Raw genomic sequence first — 20,127 nt, forward strand, 5'->3', positions numbered from 1 at the left:
CGCGGATACCTTCACAGGTATATGCGTCCCCTCACGGGCTTTACAGGAGTCCGCGTGCGCTCGACACGCTTCGGGCTCGGTGGCTCGCTGCGCTCGCCACACTTTCTATTCTCAACTCCACGCCGACGTGGATAGTGGGGGTATGAAAAAGTCGTAGGACGCGTACCGCTGCGCTCGCCATGCTTCAGGTTCGCGTTGATAGTGGGGGTGGTACAGCCTCAAAAATGCCAGTTGGGGGCCATTGAACATGTTTAATACTAATTCCAATGCATTTGGATGCTTTTCAGTGCAAAATCGTATGCGATCGCATGCGATCAAATCACATGCGATGCGATTGCATACGATTTTGTCAAAAAACGGCAAAAATCGCATCGCATGCCACTATATATGGCATGCGATGGGAGCCGTGATACTCCACAAGTACCAAAGCGTTTCCCCATTTGAAGAACCAACGGCTAAATATAATGGTAATTAGGACTTATGTTGCATCACAAATATCCAAGATGAATTCACTTTTCTGCTTTTCCCACTTCTCTCTAATATAATTGATAGAAAGACATCTCACGTTCCACAAAGAGAAGGAATGTGGAGCAGCCGTTCCAAGTCTAAGGTTAGTAGATAATGTTTTTTTATGGGTAGACGTTTTTCCTTCCTCAGTTGATGTACACGTTACGAAATACACCTTCCGTCACTATAAATAGCTCCATTCACCCCTGACAGATTAACGTCACTGTCACCCGTTCCCATCCTCTTAATTGTTCACCGGCCTGGAGCTTAGCCCAGGGTTGTTCTTATTGCAAAACCCTTTCTGTGGTCGGAGAGAACCTCTTGAGAAAGTGAAGCGGAGCCGGTTTGTCAGGCCAATAGCACCACACCTGTCCATCAGCCGGTGGGACCCATAACTCATCAAGGATCTTCAAGTGATGGTTCCTCTACTCATAGATGGGGAATAAGTGGCACACACAGGAAAATGGGCAGCCATTCAATTTAAGCTGTCTTGATCATTGTATTACATCATTAGTATTTTGTGTTATTATACAACAGTAGAAATCCAAAAACTAGATGTTCTAAGAGGTGGCTTGCCAAGATTTAGCGCATAAACAGGTAGCTACCCTAATAATCAGTCCTCTTTAGCTTCAAGACATTTGCGCAATCTTAAAAAATTTAAATAACCATGAAATGGGCATAAAATCAGCACGTTGGCTGTATAGAATCTCGCAATGCAAATCAGCCCTGGAATATATCACTGCAGCCCTGCACAGAAATCATTTGCTTATACTTTTAATTTCTTGCAAACACGCATTCTTTAAAATCCCCTGTACAGTTACTGCAATGCGCTGTCACAACCAGCGGGCGTGAGAAAGCTGCTCGTGACTCAGATGGAAAAAATGTCTTCAATATAAAGAAAGAATTACCCCTGCTTCACTTAACGCAATGGCACAGAGAAGACATACAGTAGCTCAGTCACCCTCGGTTATGCACGGATCAACTCAGGTGACGCAGCACACAGCGCAGTGACACCAAGTCATCATACACCGGTGATGATCACATGCTGCTGGGAAGTGCAGTAGTCTGTAATCAGCATGGAATTTCTCTAATTAAAATTTAATTTCATTTGGATGATATGAGTTTATTTCTGAGTGACTTCAGCTGATTTCAGGCAAGGTGCAGGGATGGTAAAGTCGTGTAACATGGGACAGTGTTCATTATCGGCATACCGCAGGCAAAGTATTCTGAGGAGATGACCAATGCAAAACAGGAGGATAGATGGAGGGTGCCAGCAAATCAGAGGGCATGCCAAAAACCAGGGAGACTTTGTACTTGGAGGAGACTTCTAGGGGTGTTCTGTAAAAATAAAACGACATATCTTTCTCGGGTTGGGATCATCTACAGCATGATGGTCGACAGTCATTAGGTCTACACCATTATGTCGACATGGGGAAAGGTTGACGTGGGTCTAGGTCGACATGGGAAAAGGTCGACATTGTTATAGGTCAAAAGGTCATTAGTTCGACAAGTCGTTAGTTTGACAGGTCATTAGTTCGACAATGTCTAGGTCGACATGGGGTTTTTAATGCTTTTTTTGACCTGAATGTCAACACAGTCGACATTGACACAGTTTAAAGTGCACCGATGCGCTCGCCAAGCGTTGGGCACGGTGCCTCACTACGCTTGGCACACTATTTTATTCTCCCATCATGCGTAGTGGATGGTAGGGCATGAAATACCGCCTGTCGGCACATGTCGGCTCAAAAAACAGTGAAAAAAACCATGTCGACCTTTGACTGTCGACCTAGACAATGTTGAACTAATGACCTGTCGAACTAACGACCGTTCGACCTAGAACCATGTCGACCTAATGACTGTCTACCATAATGCTGTAGACCAAATGACCTTATCCCCTCTTTCTCACACATGCACAAACACAGAAGGTAGCAGACTAACTTTCGAAGCTTTTGCTTCGAGAGGCCTTACTAGTTAACATATATACTGCATATGCTGTAGAACCGGCCCATTTCCTCTCGCTGAATTAAATTTGACCTGGGGCCTTTTTTATTATTTTTTTTTTCTTCATTAAGATTAGGATTCATTATCGACCTCGCTGATTATCCGGGATTACTTGCTTCATTTAGAGTCAATCTACCTGGAGATAGGGGCCGATTCAACCAGCCCCGAAGATCTCCGAAAATAGCTAAGGTCGATTTGTGGAGATCTAGGTCGACAAGGGAAAAGGTCGACATTGTTATAGGTCAAACGGTCATTAGTTCGACAAGTCGACCTTTTCCCATGTCGACCTAATGACTGTCTACCATAATGCTGTAGACCAAATGACCGCACCCCCTCTTTCTCACACATGCGCACTTAAACCATGGTCGCGCAGCGTCAGCAGTTCAAGCAGCAACAGGGGGAGGGGACGGCCTTGCGGCTGCGGGATGGGGCCACATTTTGTGGGAGGAGGGCCACAACGGTTGCGTGATGTCACAAGCAGCCTCTGCGACCTCGAAACATGGCTGGCCTGCACCTAGCGTCATTCCACTACTAATTGGATATGGGTATTGGCCAACATGGAAGGTCAGCAAGCATTAGGTCAACAATGGTTAGGGCGCCAGTCAGAATGTCGACATGGGGTTTTCACTTTTTTTTTTGGTCCCAAATGACGACATAGTCGACATGGACACTGTGCCGGTGCACAGCGTCCCCTCGCATGGCTTGCCGCGCTCGGCACACTATTATATTCTCCCTCCACGCCTTAGTGGATGGTAGGGCATGATATACCGCCTGTTGGCACATGTCGGCTCAAAAAAATCAAAAAAGTGTCCATGTCGGCATAGACACCAAACTCCCCCCCCACCAGGTCGACCTTTTTCATGTTGACCTAAAAGTTCCGTTAACCTTTATTGGTTCTGAAAATAATTCCGTCCTGTGACGGCGGCGCCAGCCCTACGTTACCTTCCAGGAACCTTCCCTAGAAACCACAGATAACCCCCGTCACATACTGTACAAGTAGCTGAATATGCCAGGCATGTCCAAACTATGGCCCTCCAGCTGCTGTGAAACTACAAGTCCCATCATGCCTTGCCACAGTTTTGCTATTAGGGAATGCTAAAACTACGGCAAGGCATGCTGGGATGTGGTTTCACAACAGCTGGAGGGCCGCAGTTTGCACATGCCTGGCATATGCAACAGGCATATGGAGTTAGGGGCAGAGGCATTCCTCATTACTGCGAAGCACATGGCGGAATACCGGCTTGCTACAGACAGCAGCATGGTACAGCAATCCAGCAGATTTACGACTTCCCTATAGATGTGTAACGCAGCACCGAGTCCATCAAAGGCAGCTGCATTTTTCCTACAACAGATTTATTAAGTGAGAGTCTTTGTTAAGAGATCTGGTTAATATTTAAGGAGCGCCCTGATTACGGGACGGTAACACGGTATCACTCGATACCAGGCCCAGACACAGATACGGTTTTATTGACGGTTACTGTGGGCCAGTGCACAGAATTTCATAGGGACTTTTTTAAATCCATGGTGCAAAGATCTCAGGTTGGGCAGCGGTCAATGGAGGATAGAGGGGGGGGGGGGGGTCATCCGATGGCGGGATGCAGGTCACACCCAGTGCGGGCTCAGATAGGTGGGGTGTAGGTAGGCAGGAGGGTAATAGGGGGCAGAGCTAAACAGAAACACGACACTAGACTCCTGTTCTCGGCCTATCCTGGTATGAGCCCAACGCCTCCAAGCTCCGCCCGGTTTATGGTAATGGTCAAATGAGGAACCAGCCAACAGTTAGGTGTGTCAGGAGCTCATCAACACACACACACACACACACACAAGTAAGCAGGATTCACGTGCCAGGAGCAGGAGACTGAGTGAGTAAATGTGGGAGGAGCCTGGTAGTGGCGGCATTATACCCAGAAACTGCGCAGTGGGTGGAGTCGGTAACAGGCTGTTACAGGTTGTAAGACAGAAATCCCTATTGGCCAGTTCATGTGATACCGGAACCCAGTCTGGGATTGGTGCAGGCGGCGAGGAGCGTTTAACATCTAAGGAGGCTACATGTACGTGTATCCAGCCCCAGTTAGAGATTGCGCCGCTCCTGGGCCTGATTTCAGGTGGAAGCAAAGCAAAAAAAAAAATTACAATATAGTGTGTTATGTTTTTTTCCGTGCAGAGTAAATCCTGGCTGCTTATGCATGTAGCCCACAACTTTATCTTGACACTGCAATTTACATTTCAGTTTGAACTCTCCCCACATAAATCTAACGCTCTCTGCGCCTGTTACATCTGCCCCCCTGCAGTGCCCTTTCCCTGATTGTCGCAATACATGGCCTTGGAGAAAAGATAAGGGTACAAAGCGCCCAGTCTCCACTCCAATTCCCACCAGATCAAGTTACCAGGACAATAGGGGCGGTGTGTCACCCTGTGTAGGGATTACACATGGAAACCTGACTGTTCACCGCTGCTCTATATAGTAATACTGAGTATACACTGATACGCTGTGTTATTGTAGGACTATGCACGTCCGCACACTACGCTCGTACGCAGAGGCCGGCTGTACACGGGTGCTGTGTTATTGTAGGACTATGCACGTCCGCACACCACGCTCGTACGCAGAGGCCGGCTGTACACGGGTGCTGTGTTATTGTAGGACTATGCACGTCCGCACACCACGCTCGTACGCAGAGGCCGGCTGTACACAGGTGCTGTGTTATTGCAGGACCATGCATGTCTGCACACCACGCTCGTACGCAGAGGCCGGCTGTACACGGGTGCTGTGTTATTGTAGGACTATGCACGTCCGCACACCACGCTCGTACGCAGAGGCCGGCTGTACACGGGTGCTGTGTTATTGTAGGACTATGCACGTCCGCACACCACGCTCGTACGCAGAGGCCGGCTGTACATGGTTGTGTTATTGCAGGACTATGCACGTCCGTACATCACGCTCGTACGCAGAGGCCGGCTGTACACGGGTGCTGTGTTATTGTAGGACTATGCACGTCCGCACAACACGCTCGTACGCAGCGGCCGGCTGTACATGGTTGTGTTATTGCAGGACTATGCACGTCCGCACACCACGCTCGTACGCAGAGGCCGGCTGTACACGGGTGCTGTGTTATTGCAGGACTATGCACGTCCGTACACCACGCTCGTACGCAGAGGCCGGCTGTACACGGGTGTTGTGTTATTGTAGGACTATGCACGTCCGCACAACACGCTCGTACGCAGAGGCTGGCTGTACATGGTTGTGCTATTGCAGGACTATGCACGTCCGTACACCACGCTCGTACGCAGAGGCCGGCTGTACACGGGTGCTGTGTTATTGCAGGACTATGCACGTCCGTACACCACGCTCGTACGCAGCGTCCGGCTGTACACAGGTGCTGTGTTATTGCAGGACTATGCACATCCGCACACCATGCTCGTACGCAGAGGCCGGCTGTACACGGGTGCTGTGTTATTGTAGGACTATGCACGTCCGCACAACACGCTCGTACGCAGAGGCCGGCTGTACACGGGTGCTGTGTTATTGTAGGACTATGCACGTCCGCACAACACGCTCGTACGCAGCGGCCGGCTGTACTTGGTTGTATTATTGCAGGACTATGCACGTCCGCACACCACGCTCGTACGCAGAGGCCGGCTGTACACGGGTGCTGTGTTATTGCAGGACTATGCACGTCCGTACACCACGCTCGTACGCAGAGGCCGGCTGTACACGGGTGTTGTGTTATTGTAGGACTATGCACGTCCGCACAACACGCTCGTACGCAGAGGCCGGCTGTACATGGTTGTGTTATTGCAGGACTATGCACGTCCGTACACCACGCTCGTACGCAGAGGCCGGCTGTACACGGGTGCTGTGTTATTGCAGGACTATGCACATCCGCACACCATGCTCGTACGCAGAGGCCGGCTGTACACGGGTGCTGTGTTATTGTAGGACTATGCACGTCCGCACAACACGCTCGTACGCAGCGGCCGGCTGTACATGGTTGTGTTATTGCAGGACTATGCACGTCCGCACACCACGCTCGTACGCAGAGGCCGGCTGTACACGGGTGCTGTGTTATTGCAGGACTATGCACGTCCGCACACCACGCTCGTACGCAGAGGTCGGCTGTACACGGGTGTTGTTATTGTAAGACTATGCACGTCCACACACCACGCTCGTACGCAGAGGCCGGCTGTACATGGTTGTGTTATTGCAGGACTATGCATGTCCGTACACCACGCTCGTACGCAGAGGCCGGCTGTACACGGGTGCTGTGTTATTGCAGGACTATGCACATCCGCACACCACGCTCGTACGCAGCGTCCGGCTGTACACGGGTGTTGTGTTATTGCAGGACCATGCATGTCTGCACACCACGCTCGTACGCAGAGGCCGGCTGTACACGGGTGCTGTGTTATTGCAGGACTATGCACGTCCGTACACCACGCTCGTACGCAGCGTCCGGCTGTACACGGGAGTTGTGTTATTGCAGGACCATGCATGCCCGCACACCGCGCTCGTACTGTCCACACGAGCCAATCACTTTGTTTCCAGGTGCCAAAGCATCCTCCTTATAGTCTTCATCGAGCCCCATTGGACCATCACCTGTTTGGACGAAGTCCTAAGAGGACGGAGATTCTGGTCTGATGAAGAGGTGAAGATCATATAATAATATATAAGATAGATCGATATGCTGTCTTTGTTCTTCAGTTACTGTCATATTTAGTTCTGTGCCCTGTGTACGACGCCTTATAAATAAAATATAAACATAATAATAATAATTCACAATACAATGTACCTACCGGTCATTATCATCACTGCCTGCAGAAACGGTCAAGAGGTTCAGCTGTTCTCACCAAATACCTCAATAAGGAATAAAGCACCTGACTGACCATAGAATGACTGCAGATACCAGACAGGCTGGTTAGGGTACCCCACAACATGGAGCTGTGAAGACCACACCAGGTTCCTCTCCCGCCAGGGGACAGGGTCACCTAACCTGGAAAGCTGAATAAGGGCAAACATTACCTGGTCTGTCGGCAGTGGTGCAGCGCCTGACAGCGGCCATCTTGTACATTGTCGCGGCACCACAATCATTTTAATAACACTATTGGTGTATTTCTGAGTGATCTAGAACTTGACATGACACTCGGTGAACAAAACAGCCTTTCATCTGGGCATGTTTGCAAATTCACCGATGCACGGTTCATCAATCTCTCAGCCAAGATGATCTCACCGAGCAAACAGAGGGTGACTCCGCCGCGCTTGGTCATTGTCTCCCGAACACAATGCGGCTGGTTCTTGACGACAAGACAATCAACAATCTCAAAATATTTATCTGGGGTCCAGTGACTCCATAACTACCCTCTCCCGGCGCTGGGAAGGAAGACTAGAAGGAGCGTGCTGAATAGGATGGCTGCACAGCACCCCCTGCTGTCGGAACTCAAAACCACTAGAGCTTTAAAAATAAAAAGAGAGTCTGGTATTCTTTACGCAGAGCAATATCTTGAATCACAAAGCACGCAAGCACGTAAAGCCCCCCCCCCCCCAACAAAAAAAATAGCATGCGAGCGGATGCATTCGCAATACACAAATACACAAAAAAATAAATCATTCAATGGTCTCATTGAAGCCGGCTGGCCGCGCGCGGGGGGAAGCCATGTTGATATTTCCAATACTGTAAGAAAGAGTGTACATACTGTACTTCACCCATTCAAATACTGCATACAACACCTTTAGGAGAACACACCTTTATAGGAGTTAATTTAAGAGAAATTAAGTTTACAAAAGAAAGAGCACAAGATTCATGGTCATTATATAAAGAGGAATGACCGCACATCGTGTGGATCTCGTATCGGAGGAGCACAGAGATGGGGAACGTGGCATTCCGCAGGCATTGGGGCTCCGTTATATGTTACAGGTTATTAGCAAGTGTCTGAGGCGTCTACGTTAGGCGATAAAGTAACTTCCGGTTCTGGCGACACGGTGATGTTACCGGGAGATCTCCGCAGCTGGTATCCCGGGATCAATAGTGCAAAAAAAATATAATAAAATATGATGCAATAATTCTTCATTTGGACTTGGAGATAGCCAGACCGATGAGCCCAGCGAGGCCGGCGACTCCCAGGGCCATCCCCCCGACAATGGCCATGCCAACTAGTCCCTCTGCAAAAGCAAGGAGGCGTGTGAGTGTAAGGACATGGTAACGGTGCAGAACGGCAGGAGAGAAGCATGTATCGGAGAAGGAAGGCCATCGCTTCACTAGGAAGGTGTGAGGCCCCCAATGCATCAGGTATTATACTATCCCTAGTCATTCACAGGTGTGTCCAACCTGACCTGCTGTACCTTCCCATACCCAATGTCGGCACGGCATGGCTTCCTGCACTTCCCCACTATCTCTAGATCACCCTACCCTGCCCTTCCCTCTCCTGCTTACATCTTTGTTACTCATCCTTTCCATCTCATGCTTACATCTACATCACCCTCCCCTGCCCTTCCCTCTCCCCCTTACATCTATGTCACCCAACCCTGCCCTTCCCTCTCCTGCTTACATCTTTGTTACTCATCCTTTCCATCTCATGCTTATATCTACATCACCCTCCCCTGCTTACATCTACATCACCCTACCCTTCCCTCTCCTGCTTACTTCTACATCACCCTACCCTGCCCTTCCCTCTCCTGCTTACATATAGGTCACCCGCCACCTGCCCTTCCCTCTCCTGCTTACATCTACATCACCCACCCCTGCCCTTCCCTCTCCTGCTTACATTTACATCACCCACCCCTGCCCTTCCTTCTCCTGCTTACATTTACATCACCCACCCCTGCCCTTCCTTCTCCTGCTTAAATCTACGTCAATCACCCCTGCCCTTCCATCTAGGTCACCCGCCCCTGCTTACATCTACATCACCCACCCCTGCCCTTCCCTCTTACATCTACATCACCCACCCCTACCCTTCCCTCTCCTACTTACATCTACGTCACCCACCCCTGCCCTTCCCTCTCCCGCTTAAATCTACGTCACCCACCCCTGCCCTTCCCCCTCCCCCTTACATCTACATCACCCACCCCTGCTTATATCTACGTCACCCACCCCTGCCCTTCCCTCTCCTGCTTACATCTACATCACCCTCCCCTGCCCTTTGCTCTCTCGCTTACATCTAGATCACCCTCCCCTGCCCTTCCCTCTGCCACTTACCTGCATGTCACACTGCCCTTCCCTCTCCACCACCCTCACCTGCCCTTCTCTCTGCCACATACCTCTATGTGACCCACTCCTTCCCTTCCCTCTGCCGCTTACCTATAAGTTACCCACCCATCCCATGCCCTTCCTGTTAACATTTAAGTCACCCACCCCTACCCTCTTACATATACATCACCCGCCCCTGCCCTTCCCTCTCCTGCTTAAATCTACGTCAATCACCCCTGCCCTTCCATCTAGGTCACCCGCCCCTGCTTACATCTACATCACCCACCCCTGCCCTTCCCTCTCCCTCTTACATCTACATCACCCACCCCTGCCCTTCCCTCTCCTACTTACATCTACGTCACCCACCCCTGCCCTTCCCTCTCCCGCTTACATCTACGTCACCCACCCCTGCCCTTCCCTCTCCCGCTTACATCTACATCACCCTCCCCTGCCCTTCCCTCTCCTGCTTACATCTACATCACCCTCCCCTGCCCTTTGCTCTCTCGCTTACATCTACATCACCCTCCCCTGCTTACATCTACATCACCCTCCCCTGCCCTTTGCTCTCCCGCTTACATCTACATCACCCTCCCCTGCCCTTTGCTCTCTCGCTTACATCTAGATCACCCTCCCCTGCCCTTCCCTCTGCCACTTACCTGCACGTCACACTGCCCTTCCCTCTCCACCACCCTCACCTGCCCTTCTCTCTGCCACATACCTCTATGTGACCCACTCCTTCCCTTCCCTCTGCCGCTTACCTATACGTTACCCACCCATCCCATGCCCTTCCTGTTAACATTTAAGTCACCAACCCCTACCCTCTACCACTTACATACAGAACACTCCCCTGACCTTCATTACCTCATTTCCTTTAAGTCACATGTTCTCTCTATTCCCTTATTTACCACCTGGTCACATGATCTACTTCCAGCACTCAGGCTGCTGCGTTACTAAGCATCCCAGCATGCCCTGCCACAGTATTAGCACACCTTCACAGCAAAACCACAGCAGGGCATGCTGGGATGTGTATTTCTACAGTAGCTGGGTGCCGCAGATTGCCCGCCCTCGGTGTACCAAGCACCTCTGCATCTCAAGTGTTCACCCTTCTGCTTCTTGTTACCTTTTTGCATCTTTTTCTCGATCACTTTCTCCAGCTCCTGGGCCTGGGTGTTTTTTGGTTCCTTGTGCAGAAGAGTTCGGACATACTTCAGTGACTTTTCATATTCCTGCAGACAGAAGGACCGCCGTGTGTCAGCAATTACAAAGGAATAAAGTTGGCGACGTTTCATTGGAAAAAAAAAAAAAAATGGAAGGAAGATGCTGGTAATGTCTGAGATTCTCTCACCTTTAACCTGTAGTGAGCGACGGACAGGTAAAACAGGTAATCCCGCTGCTCCTCCTTACTCCCTTTTGGCAAAAGATCTACACAGAAAACAAAACGAGAGGAATGATGGCACTGCACGCACAGGGTTACTGTACCACAGAAATGGGCGCAATGTCGTCAGGTGTAGTCCTGACACCGGGAAAGATCTTCCTTTAGGAAGCGAGAGGAAGAACAGTACGAGTGGTTGGACACGCCCGACCAACACTCTGATCGCCCAGCATAGAGAGCGACAAGGCCGTCAGGATACAACACAGAAGAGCGTCAGCTCTGCGGCTCACCTTCCAGAAGCACCGCCCCTTTCTGGATATCGTCGGAGTACTTGCTGCGGATCAGACACCAGGCGTATTCGAACTGGGTGCTCTTGCTGAGCGAGCCGGCGCTGACTTCCGCCTTGTACTTCTTCTCAAATCTCTGCAAAGAGAACACACACAGCTCTCAGATCTGGCCCAGCAGCTGCCTGGGGGCGTATGGGCCCTTTCTGGCCATGTCAATGAGCGTGTATACACTCCCAGCCTGGCTCACAGATTCCACATACGTCACCCGCCAATCACTCAATCATGAACGGTTAGTTACATAGCACATACATGTACCGTAGCAATGTACAGATAATAGATCCTGACCTTAATTTCTGCCCCAGTTGCAAGCAGACAGGAGAGAGAGGGCACCCCATGGCCTGGTGCCAGTCTCAGCAGGGCAAATACACCTAACAGAGACCCATATAAGACCCCCGCCCAGTGCTGTTCCACACACACACACACACACACACACACCCCTCCACCGTTCTTGCACAGCGCCATCCGCTGGTCACCTCCAGCCTGGACCAGTAACACACGAACGTCCCGGTGACAGCAGAGAAACGTGCTGCATCGCAGGGTTAACCGGATGTGCAGGATTCCCACATGTAAGCGCCGACGCGTCTATGATCCCGACCACAGAATATCTCCTGACAAGTGTCTGAACATGAAGAGCTGGCAGCGAGACACCTCTCTGTGTGCACAGGGCGAGGGCACTCAGCAACGCTGTGTCAGCGTAATGATATGGCCTGCGGGGGCCCAAGATGGAGGACGGGGACAGCTGCTTATATCTGGGGATAATGATACCATAAAGACTGAACAATAATACATCAATCAGCATCTGATTACACACAGAGCCAGGTATGCAGCCAACGGAGCGATGCGACTTCTGCGCCTGGTCTAAAGGGGACCGGGAATAGTGACTCATCCAAAAGTCACACCGCAATGACGTCAGTGCAGTCCTCAGCCGCGTCACAGAGGAAAGGCGCGCTGTCCACCTGCATTATCCACAATATCTTGATGCCACCTGGCTGGGATGAGAGATCACCCCCGACCGAGAACACAGCAATGTACTACACCACAAGTAATGACAAGAAAGTGAAGGCTAATCTTGGTGCTCTGGCGCCACCTGCTGGGACATCAGAGGAAGCTCAAGCAAATGCAATGTACCGGTAACATACTTATAGTATTACATCTCTACTGCTTTATATTCATCCGCAGATCCCCTCACTCAACTCACAGGGGCTTATGCAGAGATATGAGCAGAGCAAGGAAAGGGTTAAGTGCACCTGGACAAACCAAGCTGCACTACAGGGGGGTCGGCAAACTTCTATTATGCTTGCATGCAGGGTAAATACTGGAGATGTGCGGCGGCCACTTTTTCGGGTTTTGGATCTGGATCTCCCTTCGTGTTTTGGATCTGGATTGGTTTTGGCAAAACCACCCTTGTGGGTTTTGGTTTTGGATTTTTATGAAAATGCAAATGCTTTTGCCCCTAAAGTATTATTAGCCTCAATAACATTAGTTTCCACTCATTTCTAGTCAATTTTGATCACTTCACAGCTTACAAAATTGTTTTCATTTACTGTAGTTGGGCCAAAAGGGTTATACCGAGGTAGCTGGATGACTAAGCTAAGCGACAGCAGTCGGCATCACATACTGTACATGTGGACCTTACACTTCCAACCTGGCAGAGCGGCACTGCAGGGGCAGACAGGGTGGCAGTTCAATAAACTATCCCAAAAAAAAAGAGAAATGCTCCAAACAGCAAATACAAAGAGGTATCGGCCTTGTCATGACTGGTGGTAGCAGCTTCAGCACTTCTATCAGGTTGCTGATCTCCCACTATTTCCTCCTCCATCATCCTCCAAAAATGTGTTTTTATTTTATTTATTACTTTTATTTCTTTTTCTTACTTTACACTGGACACAGCCTGTCACACTGGACACAGCCCCTTGGACACTGCCTGTCACCCTGGACACAGCCCCATGACAATGGACACAGCCTCTGGACACAGCTCCTGTACACTGGACACAGCCCCTGGACAATGGACACAGCCGTCACACTGGACACAGCCTCTGGACACCGCCCCTGGACACAGCTCCTGTACACTGGACAATGGATATATGTCAAGCTGGACACTGGATATATGCCGTCACACAATGGTTAGATGTCACACTGGCCACTGGATATATGTCGTCCCACTGGACACTGGATATATGTCGTCCCACTGGACACTGGATATATGTCGTCCCACTGGACACTGGATATATGTCGTCCCACTGGACACTGGATATATGTCGTCCCACTGGACACTGGATATATGTCGTCCCACTGGACACAGAATATATGTCGTCACACTGGACACTGGATATATGTCGTCACACTGGACACAGAATATATGTCGTCACACAGGACACTGGATATATGTCGTCACACTGGACAATGGATATATGTCGTCACACTGGACACAGGATATATGTCGTCACAGTGGACACAGGATATATGTCGTCACACAATAGTTAGATGTCACACTGGCCACTGGATATATGTCGTCACACTGGCCACTGGATATATGTCGTCACACTGGCCACTGGATATATGTCGTCACACTGGCCACTGGATATATGTCGTCACACTGGCCACTGGATATATGTCGTCACACTGGCCACTGGATATATGTCGTCACACTGGCCACTGGATATATGTCGTCACACTGGCCACTGGATATATGTCGTCACACTGGCCACTGGATATATGTCGTCACACTGGCCACAGAATATATGTCGTCACACTGGCCACAGAATATATGTCGTCACACTGGACACTGAATATATGTCGTCACACTGGACACTGGATATAGGTCGTCACACTGGACACTGGATATATGTCGTCACACTGGACACAGAATATATGTCGTCCCACTGGACACAGAATATATGTCGTCCCACTGGACACAGAATATATGTCGTCACACTGGACACAGGATATATGTCGTCACACTGGACAATGGATATGTCACACTGGACACAGAATATATGTCGTCACACTGGACACTGGATATATGTCGTCACACTGGACATATGTCGTCACACTGGACAATGGATATATGTCACGCTGGACACAGGATATATGCCGGCACACATTACATGTCACACTGGACACAGGATATATGTTGTGACTTGTGACACTGGACACAGGATATATTGTCGTCACACTGGACACTGGATAGATGTCGTCACACTGGATAGATGTCGTCCCACTGGACACTGGATAGATGTCGTCCCACTGGACACTGGATAGATGTTGTCACACTGGACAGATGTCGTCACACTGGACAGATGTCGTCACACTGGACACAGGATATATGTCGTCACACTGGACACAGGATATATGTCGTCACACTGGACACAGGATATATGTCGTCACACTGGACACAGGATATATGTCGTCACACTGGACACAGGATATATGTCGTCACACTGGACACAGGATATATGTCGTCACACTGGACACAGGATATATGTCGTCACACTGGACACAGGATATATGTCGTCACACTGGACACAGGATATATGTCGTCACACTGGACACAGGATATATGTCGTCACACTGGACACAGGATATATGTCGTCACACTGGACACAGGATATATGTCGTCACACTGGACACAGGATATATGTCGTCACACTGGACACAGGATATATGTCGTCACACTGGACACAGGATATATGTCGTCACACTGGACACAGGATATATGTCGTCACACTGGACACAGGATATATGTCGTCACACTGGACACAGGATATATCTCGTCACACTGGACACAGGATATATCTCGTCACACTGGACACAGGGTATATCTCGTCACACTGGACACAGGGTATATCTCGTCACACTGGACACAGGATATATGTCGTCACACTGGACACAGGATATATGTCGTCACACTGGACACAGGATATATGTCGTCACACTGGACACAGGATATATGTCGTCACACTGGACACAGGATATATGTCGTCACACTGGACACAGGATATATGTCGTCACACTGGACACAGGATATATGTCGTCACACTGGACACAGGATATATGTCGTCACACTGGACACAGGATATAGGTTGTGAGTGACTCGTGACACTGGACAATGGATAAGATATAGGCCGTCACACTGGACACAGCCCCTTGTAATACTGCAGCCCCTGTGCACAGTGTACTAATAAGCAGCACTGCAGCCCCTGCGTGTGAGCACTGCAGCACTGAGTTAGTTAGTTAAATCACAAAAAACACAGGGTTCAGGGCTAAATAAATCACAACACAGGGCTTAGGGCTAAATAAATCACAACAGGGCACGGGCCACAGGACAGCCCCTGGACAGTGGACACTGCAGCCCCTGCGTGTGAGCACTGCAGCACCTAGTTCAGGGGTTCCCAATCTTTTTTAAATCACGGCACCCCTAGAGTATCAGAATTTTTTTCACGGCACCCCTATCCCAAAGAAAAAAAAGCAGAATAAATATAGCATTAAGTAGATTGGGTTTATATGCCATCCTTCTGGTCTCTTATGTGGTAAAGGGCAGGATTTGCTTCTGTTTGTACACATTTTATGATTGGCAGCCACCAGCACTGGTTTTTCCTATCAAAAATTAACCATAAATAATTTGAAGTGGTCCTGGACCACCAACCTGGGGCACCCCTGCAAGTGTCCCGAGGCACCCCAGGGAGCCACGGCACACAGTTTGGGAACCACTGACCTAGTTAGTTAAATCACACTACAGGGCTCAGGCCTATAAACAGTCACTGACTCAATACAAGTCTACAACACAGGGCAGTGAGGGCACAGGGCAGGTCACGGAGCACAGCACAGGGCAGTGAGGGCACAGGGCAGGTCACGGAGCACATGGCACAGGGCACAGAGCACAGCACAGGGCACACGGAGCTTCCCAACCACCCTCTTCCCTCTCCAAGATTGGAGTGAAGATGGCGGGGCGCGCGTGCGTCTTTTATAAGATCCCGCTCCCGCGAGAATCCGACAGCGCGATGATGACGTTCGGCCTCGTTATTGGTCCGGAATTCAGGCGGGAACTCCAGAGCCGACTCGGATCCCCGATATTCGGATCTGTCGGATCTCAGGGATCCGGACCCGCTCATCTCTAGTAAATACTGGCTCCATTCGCATGTAATCTACACATGCTGGACTGCTTTCTATATATACAGTACACTGACATTTCTAGACATAAGCTAGGACAGACCTGACCCCTGTAGTGCCACAGCACTGTCGCCCTATGCCCACCGTAGACCTCACTGTGTGGAGTTTGTATGGTCTCTTTGGATTGGTTCGTTTTCACCAATACAACAACTGTACACAGCACTTATAGTATGTCTGATAATGGGGCTTCAGCAGAGTAAGGGTCACATAGACCTACACAGGGGGTGAGACTAGTGTCCTGTCTGGGAATTAGTGGAGGCTTCTCCCACCAGCTAGTAATCAACTACACATCCCAGAATGCCTTGCTTTGATTTGCTATTTGGCCATGCAAAAATTGTGGCATACAGTGTCTACAGCCAGACCCCTGTCCTGTGACAGTCACACAGCGTATGGGGGATATATACACAGTGTATACAGCCGGACCCCTGTCCTGTGACAGTCACACGGCGTACATGGATAAATATACAGTGTATACAGCCGGACCCCTGTCCTGTGACAGTCACACAGCGTACAGGGGATATATACACAGTGTATACAGCCAGACCCCTGTCCTGTGACAGTCACACGGCGTACGGGGGGATAGATATATATATATATATATATACACACATATACACACAGTGTATACAGCCAGACCTCTGTCCTATGACAGTCACACGGCGTACGGGGGGATATATATACAGTGTATCACTGGCACGGTCTTCTCCTGGTTCACCTCATACCTCTCCGATTGCTCCTTCTCCGTCTCCACTCCGAGCTCCTCCTCTCCTACTACCCCCCAGCCAGTCGGTGTTCCCCAAGGGTCAGTCCTTGGCCCTCTCCTCTTCTCCCTCTACACCACCTCTCTGGGCACCCTCATCAGCTCCTATGGTTTTCATTACCACCTTTATGCTGATGATACCCTAATCTATCTCTCCTCCCCCGACTTATCCCCATCACTTCTGTCCAAGGTCTCCGAATGCCTCACGGCCATCTCAGCCTGGATGACCCAACGCTTCCTGAAACTAAACATGGCTAAAACTGAACTTCTAATCTTCCATCCCCCGAACATCCCCTCTTCTCCCACTATCTCCATCAGCATTGGTGAAACCGAGATCACGTCCACCGACCAAACGCGCTGCCTCGGTGTCATCATTGACTCCTCCCTCTCTTTCACCCCCCACATTCGTGCTCTCTCACAGTCTTGCCGCTTTCACCTACGCAACATCTCACGCATCAGACCATTCCTCTCCACTGACGCGACCAAAATTCTCATTCACTCTCTTGTCATCTCCCGCCTTGACTACTGCAACATCCTTCTCTCTGGGCTACCTCTCACCCGCCTCGCACCTCTCCAATCCATTCTTAACGCTGCTGCTAGGCTCATCTTCCTCTCCCGCCGCTCTACCTCTGCCTCCCCCCTCTGTTTATCTCTTCACTGGCTCCCCATTCCTTTCCGAGTTCTCTTTAAACTCCTCACCACCACCTACAAGGCTCTCTCCTCCTCCACAGCTCCCTACCTCTCTTCACTGATCTCTATCCACACTCCCTCCCGTCCTCTTCGCTCCATCGCTGACCGCCGACTGACCTCTCACCTAATCACCTCCTACCACTCCCGTGTCCAAGACTTCTCTCGCGCTGCCCCCCTGCACTGGAACAACCTCCCGCCACCCATCAGGCTTTCTGATTCCCTTACCTCCTTCAAGCGCTCCCTCAAAACCCACTTTTTTCGACTAGCCTATCCCTCCTCCTAACCTCTTTTGATCCTCCTATCCTGCCTCCGTTCCCCTCCGTTCCTACTTATCCTATTGTATTTCGTTCGTCCACCCACCTATTTTTAGTATGTTAACTCTTATGAGCAGGGCCCTCCTTCCTCACGTACTCACCCTACCTCATTACCTCACCTGTGCTCCTGTCCTGTTCTTCCCTTCCTCTACTTCATCTTCAGTCTCCTTGACAATTTTGACACCTACTTCTGAACTGATGCTGATTTTAGTTCTACCAGCTATACCCCTATTTATACTGTATCTTTCAACACACCCTGTACGTTACCTTGTAATTTTTTTTTTTTTTTTTCTTTTTTCGTTTGCTATGTACGGCGCTGCGGACACTTTGCGGCGCCTTATAAATAAACGTACTACTACTACTACTATACAGCCAGACCTCTGTCCTGTGACAGTCACACGGCATACGGGGGATATATATATATATATATATATATATATATATATATATATATATATATATATATATATATATATACACACACAGTGTATACAGCAGCCAGAACCCTGTCCTGTGACAGTCACACTGCGTACAAGGATATATATACAGTGTATACAGCCGGACCGCTGTCCTGTGACAGTCACACGGCATACGGGGGATATATATACAGTGTATACAGCCGAACCCCTGTCCTGTGACAGTCACACGGCATACGGGGGATATATATACAGTGTATACAGCCAGATCCCAGTCCTGTGACAGTCACACGGCGTACGGGGGATATATATACAGTGTATAAAGCAGGGTTGCCGACTTTTTAATGCTCCTCTCCGGGAGAAGCCCGGAGAGGAGACTTTCCTTACCCGATCGGGGGTGGGGCTTGTCGGTGATGTCATTAAGCCCCGCCCCCACTACGTGAAATAGTAGATATTACTGATATCCATGTAGGGGGCGGGGCTAAAATGACGCGATTGAGACATTTTAGCTCCGCCCCCTCCTCTGAGACCCGCGGATTGTGGCATTTACATGCCGCGATTCGTTGGGTTCAGGGGGGTCCCCCAGATTCCGGGAGGGTTGCCCACCCTGGTATAAAGCCGGACGCCTGTCCTGTGACAGTCACACGGCATACGGGGGATATATATATACATTGTATACAGAAGTGTTTTTCAACCACTGTGCCGTGGCACACTAGTGTGCCTTGAGCTGTTCTCAAGTGTGCCCCCAGATCTAGAGATGCCCAAACCAGTTTACAGCCACCACCAGTTCAACTGTTATTTACTGGTCTCTTCTTTTCATTTAAAGGGCCAATGTATTTTATTTTTGTTACCTGTGGGGACCAGTGTGATTTCTTTTATAAGGGGGCCAATAGGTTTGTTTTTTTCCTATAGGGGCCAATGTGTTCTTCCCTGTGGGATCTCATGGTGTGTCTTGGCAATTTTAAAATCATATTTAGTGTGCCGCAAGGTAAAAAGGTTGAAAATCACTGGTATACAGCCACACCTCTGTCCTGTGACAGTCACACAGCGTAAGGTGGAGATATATATACAGTGTATACAACCGGACCCCTGTCCTGTGACAGTCACACGGTGTACAGGGGATATATACAGTGTATACAACCGGACCCCTGTCCTGTGACAGTCACACGGCGTACAGGGGATATATACACTGTCACAGGACAGGGGTCTGGCTGTATACACTGTGTATATATCCCCTGTACGCCGTGTGACTGTCACAGGACAGGAGTCTGGCTGTATACACTGTCACACGGCGTACGGGGGATATATATACAGTGTATACAGTCAGACCCCTGTCCTGTGACAGTCACACGGCATACGGGGGATATATATAC

At 49.8% G+C, this 20,127-nt stretch overlaps 1 protein-coding gene across 1 annotated transcript in view; it reads right to left on the reverse strand.

The window, feature by feature from the left end:
* Positions 1-8,231: 8,231 nt before the first annotated feature.
* The window catches only part of FIS1 (fission, mitochondrial 1), a 14,829-nt gene continuing 2,933 nt past the window's right edge, over positions 8,232-20,127 (reverse strand). The window contains exons 2-5 of the mRNA XM_083185735.1: positions 11,349-11,481; positions 11,032-11,108; positions 10,807-10,912; positions 8,232-8,662 (exon numbers count right to left, since the gene is read on the reverse strand). Coding sequence (XP_083041861.1) covers positions 8,568-8,662; positions 10,807-10,912; positions 11,032-11,108; positions 11,349-11,481 — 411 coding nt within the window. The 3' untranslated portion in view covers positions 8,232-8,567. The remainder of the gene's footprint in view (positions 8,663-10,806; positions 10,913-11,031; positions 11,109-11,348; positions 11,482-20,127) is intronic.

Source organism: Crinia signifera, chromosome 4, assembly GCF_055691185.1.
Source record: "Crinia signifera chromosome 4, ASM5569118v1, whole genome shotgun sequence".
Taxonomy (NCBI): Eukaryota; Metazoa; Chordata; class Amphibia; order Anura; family Myobatrachidae; genus Crinia; species Crinia signifera.